Raw genomic sequence first — 9,957 nt, 5'->3', positions numbered from 1 at the left:
CCTATTCCCATCTCTCTCTCCCCCTTCTCTCTCTCTATCTTTGTCATTGTCGATATGGTTGCATCTGTCACTGCACGCTCCATTGGGCTTACACCACAAGTGCAGGTCCCTCTGTTCCTTTCAAGTAGGAAGAAAACAATCTGCACCATGAACATCAACCCATGCAAGCTTGCATCACTTCCATGCCAAGAAACACATCCAAGTACTTGCAGCCGGAAACCCAAGCACACAGCTGAACTTGCAGCCAACCAAAAACAGCCCATAAACCGTCTCAAAACAGTCCTCTGGTCCTCCTGCAGTTCTCCCTGCCCCTCTTCCAAACGAGAGAGAGAGAGAGAGAGAGAGAGAGAGAGAGAGAGAGAGAAAAGCCTGTTCATCTCTGTGCACTACCTGCAGTCTGGCCACTCCCTTTCCAAAGGAGAGAGAAAACGCAGTTCAGCCCTGACATTCCTCAAAAAGAGAGAAAAATGCCTCTTCCTGGCTGCAGCTGCCCGTGAAGAGAGATAGAGAGAGAGACCTACAGTCCTGTGCAGCCTTCCACAAGAGAGAGAGAAGGTGCAGTCCTGCACCTCCCCTTCTACAACTGTCTGCAGCTCACCAACACCAATAGCCAAGAGAGGAGGGAGAAATGTGTGCAGCCCTGTGCGCATGCAGTCTAGCCCTCCGTGTGCCAAGCGAGAGAGAGAGAGAGAGGGGGTGAGCCTGCTGAGCTGTGCGCTGCCCTGCAGTCTGCCCGCCTGTGCTCCTTGGTGACCAATGGTCAAAGAGAAAGCACCCAAGTCCGCTGGCCCGACCCACGAGCCAAAAAGCACACCGGCCCCAAAAGTAGCGTAACCCCTCCCAAAAAAAGGCCACGATCTTCAAAAAGGGGTATTCTTTTATTTATAATGGTTTTAATATCCTTTGTCCCCTCCAACCTTTGTCCCCATGGGCTATGAGAAGGGACTTTAATCATTTGGCCCCAAACTGGTGCCATTCACATTGTCCACCTTGTTCCTGTGCACGCTTGCATATTGTCAAGAGAAAAACACAGGGTCGTAACAATAGCCTCTCATGGCATCTTCTATGACTCTCTCTGCCCTATGTTTTTGGGCCTCTGTATACGTTTGTTCATTTTTTTGGATGGTATTCTTATCTTTTCTGCCACCGCAGAGCAGCACGTGAAGGATGTGCAGAAGGTCTTGCAGCTTTTGCGAGACAACGAACTCTACATTAATGCAAAGAAGAGCATATTTGTAGTTCAAGAAGTCCAGTACCTGGGCTATGTGATCGGTTCCGATGGCATTTGCCTTGATCCTGAAAAGATAAAGGAAATCCTCGATTGGGACGTTCCAAAGATAGCCCAAGAGATACGTTCTTTGTGGGTTTGTGCCAAGCATAGAGCTCGCATATGGATCAGTTTTCTAACCTTTCCGTGCCATTGACAGATTTACTCAAGGGTGTGAAGACCAGAAGATAGAAAGTTTTAGTTACCAATAAGGCTTTAGAGGCTTTCTTTGCTTTGCAAAAGGCAACTTCCGAAGCACCATTTCTCAAGCTGGCATCATCGGATGACCCTTTTGAGGTAATCACTGATGCTAGTAATCTTGCCATAGGAGCAGTTTTGCAACAGGAAGGCAGACTAGTGGCATATTACAACAATATGACAAAGAGTTGCTAAGGGTTATCACAGCCTTGAAGTAGTGGAAACCTTTTCTTTATGGAAGGGAATTTACTGTGAAGACAGATCACCAGGCCTTGAAGTGGTTGCAAACCATCCTAAGTGCCCAGTGGAGCGATAGACAACACTGATGGAGTCAGTTGTTCCAACAGTTTGGAGGAATGATTGCATATGTACCGGGTAAGAACAATCCCGTAGCAGACGCTCTGAGTTACAAAGGTAGTATTCAGGCAGTCTAGGAGTCCACTGTGTTAGAGATACATGGAAAGATTTAGACAGTATGAAGACATAGTATGTGGATTGTCTAGACTTTGGAACTCCTTATAGTCTAGCCCTTTATTCAGAACTGGGTCATTACACGATTTAGGACAGTTGGCTCTTTTACAAAGGGTCGACTATGTGTTCTCAGGAAGAAAAGACCGGCACTCCTCCATGATGCCCATAATTCATTGGTTGGTGGTCATTGCAGGATCAATAGTACCTTGGAGAAGTTAGAAAGATCGTTTTATTGGCCGAAGATGTGTACAACTATGTTTCTCAGTGTCCCATATGTCAAAAAGTGAAAGTAACTCATACCAAACACGGAGGGTTGCTTTAGCCATTTCTCATTCCCGAGGGTCAGTTTCACGACATTTCGATGGATTTTGTTGGACCCCTTCCCGCATCTACTGGATCTCGGAATACTCAGTGAATGACGATAGTTGACAGGTTCAGTAAATTTTGTATGCTTATACCATGCAAACAGACGGCCACAATAGAAGATATAGCCCAGCTCTTTCTCTGACATTGGTACCCAGTTTGTGGTTTGCCACTGACCATTACTTCAGATCGGGACCCAAAGTTTACATCTCACTTCTGGTGAGCTCTGTTCGACAACTTTGGTACAAAATTCAAATTGCAATTGTCCAGTGCATTCCATCCCTAGACCGATGACCAAACTGAGATTTACAATCAGTTGGCTTTCGATGTGCTTAAAGCTGCCATGATCGGCAATCGAAGTGGGAGCTTCATCTCCCGTTGGTATAGGCGATTCTCAATGACAACTCACTCATCCAGTGTTGGCAGAACTCCGTAACGAGACAGACTTTGGTTGAATATTTTCATCTCTTCTGACGAGGATGATCTCTCCTTCCTTGGAAGCCAACAAGACGACAATTTTTTTCAACCATCATCGAGTCCGTCAAAGAGCATCTTACGAAAGCTTAGGAGGCGTACACCAGACAAGCAAACAAGTCACGGAGAGATGTCAATTTCAAAGAAGGTGAATGGGTTTATTTAAGGATCATGAAGCAAAGACTCAAGCAAATGGGCAAGCGCTGTCCAAAGTTGTCCGTCAAAGAGCATCTTACGAAAGCTCAGGAGGCGTACACCAGACAAGCAAACAAGTCACGGAGAGATGTCAATTTCAAAGAAGGTGAATGGGTTTATTTAAGGATCATGAAGCAAAGACTCAAGCAAATGGGCAAGCGCTGTCCAAAGTTGTCCTTTAGAAGTTTTGGTCCTTTTCCCATCATAAAGAAGATAAGCGACGTCGCCATGCAACTCAGATTGCCAGATAGTTGGACGATGCACAATGTCTTCCATGTCTCTTGGTTAAAGCCTTATATTGGACCTTCATTGCAGAATGTTCCAGAAGAGCAACAGCCAGAAATGGTTGATGCAGCAAAAGTGATAGAGCCTGAGTAGATCCTTCTATACCCACTGGAAGCATGATTTTGGACGACGTCTTCGGCAATTTTACACCAAGTTCAAAGATCGAGGGACCCATGAAGCTATTTGGCTAGATGAAGAATTTTTTCTCGAGTATCCACAGTTATTGGCAGACTACCTCGACTTGCCGCCAAGCTAAGCAGGAGAGAATGTCACGTGCACTCATGCACTGTGGTACACGGTGACAAACTGGCTCATCAATAGTGCAAGATTCAATAGTACCTTTTAGGGTTTTATTTGTCGTATGCCGTGACCCCTTTGTGAGCCTAGTCCGGGACATGTCAAGCATGAGCTACGTAGGTTAGTCTCCCAGCCTTAAGAGTGTCAGGTCAGTCCTCTTAACCCACTGTGGAGAATTCAGCAAGCATTCATCATTCAGGAGCATGTAGAGGTCAACCATAGCAGTAGATTGCATTAGGAGCATGTAGTTTCATATCATCTAGAAGGGGGCAAGCCCTAAGGCCAGCCCCAAGGCAGCCCTTTGCGTTTGGCGGTCGGTCAGTCAGTTTGTCCGCTCAGTCTTGTGGACACAGTTCAGCTTGTTTACAGTTCTCCAGAAGAAGAAATAAAGCAAATACTCCTGCTTGGGGGGGGGGGGGGGGGGGGTAGTTCGGGACCCCATCTAGTGTCGACTCTACTACATCTATTTTCAGTTTTCATGTATGTTGTTTTAAAGGATTGCTAAACTCACTAAACTCAGGTTTAAAGAAAAGGCCCCATTGTTTCACATGGTCCTAGCTCGGCGCATGCTACACCTCCCTCTCATTTCTCTGATTATACCTCTTTGAAGGATTGTACATATCGCTCCACTTGAGATCTACTTTGTAGTCCGCTTTTGCGCTTTTGCGGCTGTTTCTTTCATGACTAATAGAAGAATCTTTTTCTGGAAAAAAATGAAAAAGTAATAATGCACATCCTCGCTTGCATGTATATCCTTATTGTCATTGCCTTTTAAGGGTTCAAGCTAGAGTCCTAATACATATGCTTGCACATAAATGTGGCCGTACAATTCATGCTAAATTAAACTTGATAAACCGTTAGTGAAACCAAGATTATGTTATTAAGATAGGCTATCCATGCCATATAAAGTACATGTCAAATTACATCTGTAGAGACGTATGTGAGAGGAACTCAGCTTCCTGGCAGATAGCCAAAATATGGCAAAGTTGTGATATGAAGTGTACCCTTACTCATAATACAACAAAAGCTTCCTTTGATCTGAGAAAAGGCATCCAATTATATAAGCATCGCCCCTAGTTCAAGCCCATCTCTGAATTGTTGTGAAACATTATTGCAGCACATCAATGAACCCTTCTGGAAAAATCTATATGAGACCTTGCATTCTTATATAAAAGTTATTAGATGAAAGATAAGCTGCTTTATCCTGTACGGCTACTACCAGAGGATTGTGTACGGTTTCCCATCCATGACGCCATTCCACACTGAAAAAACCCATCACTGCTGTGCAATGTGATGCCTCTGATGATCATAATACACAAGGGTCTCCTGGTAGATAAGCTCTCTGATGTCCTCCTCAGACAGAGATTGTTCATCCATGTCAAAATTAAAGGGTGTTGGGCAGGTCGGCTCATCGGTCACATCATGCATTGCCGACAGATATGGATGAGCCAGTGCCTCTTCAGCTGGCAGCATACATCATAGATCTCGGAGTGATTCTTTTTTACAATGATTGACACCCACAGTGCATGGCAAAACAACATAAAAGGATTTGAATCTACCTGTGATTCTCTTTGTTGGGTCAAAGGCAAGCATTCTCTCGATTAGGTCTACTGCAAGAGGCGGCAAATGTGGGAACTTTTCTGCCAAAGGTTGCTTTGGGAGCCTTGGCAACTGCTGAAGGTATCTTATGGCATTCTGACTTCTCACATAGCCCAGATCAGCATCAGTTGGAAAACCCATCAACTTCATCACACCAAGAAATATGATCAATTCTCATGTGCGCGCACATGCACGCTCACAAGTTAGCGATAATCAAAAACATGTAAGACTAATCAATTAGCACTCACAAGCACTTAATCTCATGATTAAACACAAACCTCTGTGATAGATCGAAATTGGTGGACATAATCCCTCCCCGGAAATAAAGGCACCTTGTTGTATAGCTCCATGAGAATGCAACCAACAGACCATATATCAACTGCTGCAGTGTACCCTTGTGCATTGAGAAGCAACTCAGGCGATCTGTACCATCTTGTAACTACGTACTCTGTCATCAAATCTGTCTCTGAGAATGTCCTTGCGAGCCCGAAATCGGCAATCTTGAGGTCACAGTCCTCACTGACCAACAAGTTGCTTGGTTTGAGATCACGATGAAGCACATTGGCTGAGTGGATATACTTAAGGCCTCTGAGCAGTTGATATAGAAAATACTGTATAAGATGGCCAAGTTGGTAAATCTATGAGATTGCATTCTAGCCCAAACTGAAAAGGCATACATCAAAGCTTTTACCCACATTGAAGGTTGTCTACTTAAAGCTTACCTACATTACAAACTTTTTTCTTCCAGGGGTATATATTATTTAGTTATAGTGTGTCCAGGTCCTTACCCTAGGCAAAGAAAACCTTCACCACCAGGCTACACACTCAGGCTGGAATATCAAACCCCGGTCCTTTGCGAGGTCCATGGCTCGAGTGGCGAAACCCTTCACCCATAGTGATCAATACAGCAATACGGCTTCTATTCGAATGTACCCCAAATTCAACACAGATCAATACACCACGTCATAATGCTGTATTGTGCACATGCATAGACTGAGAAGGCCTGTCCCATGATGACTCCCCTTGTGAAATTTGATTGGGAAAGTCAAGTAAGTCTGCAAGAGACCCAAAACTGAAGCAAGACATTTTTTGCTTGCCAAGTCCAAGTCACATTGAAGAGAGGGGCCTCCCTAGTTTTTCTGGGGGGACTTTGCCTATGTGGCAATTTTTCTTTACCTCTTCTTCATCATTTGAGGTTTGTTTTTTCTTGATGGGAGAGGCTCAATGTGTTTTAATGCACCCAAACACACTACTGTGAGACACTAAATCAATTTTGCTTGCTATGTAGGGTTATAATTCATTTTGATTTTCGTGGGACCAGCTCTAAGCTTGGTTGGAGTAGTTCAGAGGTTGTCAACTAATCCCGTGACAAAAACAGTGTGTGTGTGGGGATAAAGTGTGAGTAACGGCCTTGACATGAGCCAGTCGTGAGAGTAGTTGAAGTATGCCTTGGCCCTTTACCAATAAGCCATACTGCAACGTCTAGAGTCCCTCGTCTCCTTGTTGAGGTAATTTCATACGTCTTAAACGGCATACACCCCCCATGCTTATATGCAGAGTTTTCTTTATGAAAATGCCATGTTGATGCAACTATGCCTTCATCCCTAGGCTACACACCCCATGGACACATCATGACCTTCATATAATCAAGGAGTAGAACCAGATTCGAGTGTTAGATTCTGATCACTTACTTGATAGTGCTCTTCTGTGATGTCTTTACTGTTCTTGATGATGTGATGCAGATCTGTGTCCATCAGCTCTGTCACTATGTATACATCATTGAACTTCTCCCTTTGTGGAGGGGGTATCACCTCCCTGAGAGCGAGAATCTGTGCATGAAAACCACACTAATTACAACATCCCATGCATATCTAAGGCACCATGGTATACATGCAAATGAATGTTGAAATCAAATACAGAAGCGAGAACCACATGACCCAGCCCTCACATTCTCATGATCCATGTGCCCCAAGATCTTTATCTCCCGGAGGGTCCGTTTCGCCACAATCATGTTGTCAAAGGCATTGGGTATCTTCTTGATAGCAACCTCTTCATTTGTCTCTCCGTTCAAAGCAGAACTGGCCATGAAATTCACAATCATTTTTAAAATAATCTGCATAATAATTCTAAATCCCCCCACCCCCCCCACCCCCCCACATACATGATATCCATTAGAAGCATTTGCATTATATATCCCAATGCTCATGCATACATCATGACCATATACATGATATCCACATACATCGTTACCGCATACATGATATCCACATACATTGAGATTGAAAGATGCCATTATACCATGATTGATTTCTAAGAATATATCATTAGCAAATTCCATGATTAAAAAATTTGCTTATACCAAGCAATGCCATGTTTAGATTAAATTAAAAAACATATCATTCTCATGTTCAGTAGCCCCTTCTGGAATCATGACAAGAGCAAACTATTAACAAGCAATCCCATCATTAGTTGACAAAAACAGAGAGGTTGATTGTATATAGGAGTGAAACAGATGACTGCCTAGCAATCTCAAATGATAAATCGATGCTAAGAGCAACTCAAGCTTTGCATTCAAGACAAAAGCAGATTGTTAATCAAGCAATACCATCGTTTTAGTTGATGAGAACACTCAGATGAATTGAGCAAAAGGGTAAGAACCCATGAACACCCTGATAAAATTTGACAGGTGATGAGAATAGTGAGATTAAGTACGTGGTAAAGATGATTTACCAGACAGATTCATCATTAATGGATGAAAATATTGACATTTATTGAACAAAGGACCCCATGAAAATCCAGAGGAAAAACAGATGATTACCAAGTGGTATGATTCAGGTGATGAGATTAGTGAGGTCAAGGAGATTAAGGGGGTCATTAAGAGATAACTTATTACACAATTCCATAAACAATCCGCCACTGGATGTATGATGAAAACGATGATAAAAAGTGAGAACCCATTAGAAATGAAATTACATGAACTAGGAGTTGGAAGATAATGCGATTAAGGAGGGGATTACGAGATGATTAACCAGAAAAGTCCAGGAAAACACGACATCAATTCAACAGAAGAGTGAGAACCCACGAAAATCCAAAGTAAAACAGATGATTACTAAGCCAATGAATGATGTAGGGGTGGGGTAAATGAGATTAAGGAGTAAATTAAGTGATGATTAATTACCAGACGATTCCAGAAGCGCCACGGCTAATGGGTTTGATAGGGGGTCTGAATTTGGCCGTGACATCAAAGAGGTTCCCAAACAGGTTGTATTGAATAAATCTGCCCCCGTGTGTGAAAAGCCCTGCAACCCCATTCCCTCCAGTGGCCAACGCAACGCCCTCGCTTCCATACGAGGGCAAATAATCGTTCTGATTCTGCATTTTCACACTTTTTTCTCACCCTTTAGTGCAGATCTGCAATCCAAAATGTGGTTTTCATGCAATAATAAGCTCGCCCAAATGATCTTAGATTAAGCTTAATCACTCTTCTTAGGTCAAGATTAAGCTTAATCACTTCTCCTACATCAAAGGTAGGCACTTCTGTGAAGTCCAGACCAGGCTTAATCATATATCTTAGCTCGATAATAGGCTTAATCACTTCTCTTACATCAGAATTATGCTTAATCGCGCCCAATAGATCAAGATTAGGCTATAAAACTTCTATTAGGGTTGAGATTAATCTTAATCACTCCTCTTAAGTGAAGCTGAAGTTTAACCATTCCTAAATCACTCCTCTTAGCTTGAGATTAGGCTTAATCACTCCTCTTAGGCTTGATCGCCCTTCTTAGATCACGATTTCTTAGGATGTAATGCCACTGGAGTTTTCCAATCAGCTTTAGGCTTAATCACTTCTAAGAAGGTAATACTGTGCTTAATTCCGCTCCAGTTATGCTAATTAGCTCACCCATGCAATTTCCCCCAGCCACAGTGACTGCTAAGAAGTCAAGATCGAGCTTAATTCCACTCACAATTGTGCTCCAAAATGCAGTTTTCCTGGGAATTTCGGGCTTAATCACTTCTAAGAGGTGAAAATTAAGCTTAATCCCAACTGGACTTCTGTTCTCATGAGCTCTCCCAAATGAAGTTTTCTTAATGGAGTTGGTTTCAATGAGTGCTAAGATGTCAAGGTTAAGCTTAATCCTACCGGCACTTCTGCTGAAGCTGGCCTAAATGTGGCTTTAAGACAAAATCAGGTTAAAGCATTGAGAATGAAGCTTAATACTACCAATAAAATGCGCTAATAAGATCAGATGTAAGGTTAATCTCATTTCTAAGGGGCCCCGAATCGCATCTGCAGGTGTGCTAGCAAGCTCTCCCAAATGACGTTTGCCAATCAAAATGAGGGTTAAGCACAGCCAATTAACCTTAATTCTCCCTCCAAAACTTCTAGTGGCAGCTTATTAAGCACAGAGGATTAAGATTAATCTTCACCTGCAGTAGAAGTGCTACTAATCAGACAAAAGTAAGCCTGAGAAGATTAGGCTTAATTGCTGCTCAGTGCGCGCCGGGTTAAGATAACGACATGTAATTAAGCTCGCCCCACGGTTAATAATCCCTAAGCACGTCCTTCTTGAGTCAAGATTGGGTGACCCAACTGTTCCCAACACAGAGGCTAAGCCGCTGCATAAATACAATAAATAATGACCTGTCATGTCACAAACGAATATACAAAATTAAATAATTGAAATTGAATTACCAAAAATGTGTTTTTTTCCTTGCACGTGCTTTGACCAATCAAAAAAGCTAAAAAGTCACTCCGGTGTTCACACACCCCACCCTCTGCAGCCCGGCCAACCAAGAGATCCTCACAT

The 9,957-nt window shown here is 43.0% G+C and overlaps 1 protein-coding gene across 1 annotated transcript; it reads right to left on the bottom strand.

Moving 5' to 3' along the window:
* Positions 1 to 4,407: 4,407 nt before the first annotated feature.
* LOC147615500 (mitogen-activated protein kinase 13-like) lies at positions 4,408 to 9,754 on the bottom strand. Its single transcript, XM_086779601.1, has 6 exons — positions 8,328 to 9,754; positions 7,098 to 7,227; positions 6,841 to 6,978; positions 5,428 to 5,760; positions 5,110 to 5,293; positions 4,408 to 5,013 (listed from the first exon to the last, which is right to left on the bottom strand). The coding sequence occupies exons 1-6, from the start codon at positions 8,525 to 8,527 to the stop codon at positions 4,826 to 4,828; spliced, it is 1,173 nt and encodes a 390-aa protein (XP_086635727.1). The 5' UTR covers positions 8,528 to 9,754; the 3' UTR covers positions 4,408 to 4,825.
* Between the last annotated feature and the right edge of the window lie 203 nt (positions 9,755 to 9,957).

The sequence above is a fragment of the Cibotium barometz genome, chromosome 40, assembly GCF_041138505.1.
Source record: "Cibotium barometz isolate CiBa-2024 chromosome 40, ASM4113850v1, whole genome shotgun sequence".
Lineage (NCBI taxonomy): Eukaryota > Viridiplantae > Streptophyta > Polypodiopsida > Cyatheales > Cibotiaceae > Cibotium > Cibotium barometz.
Note: the sequence above shows the minus strand (reverse complement) of the source record. Positions and strands in the feature narration are given on the sequence as shown.

Coding starts and splice junctions, on each gene's coding strand:
- LOC147615500 (XM_086779601.1), bottom strand. CDS start 8,527: ATGCAGAATCAGAACGATTATTTGCCCTCGTATGGAAGCGAGGGCGTT. Junction 6,979..7,097: donor GGCACATGGATCATGAGAAT/GTGAGGGCTGGG, acceptor TTTCATGCACAG/ATTCTCGCTCTCAGGGAGGT. Junction 5,761..6,840: donor TCACAGAAGAGCACTATCAA/GTAAGTGATCAG, acceptor CATCTTATACAG/TATTTTCTATATCAACTGCT.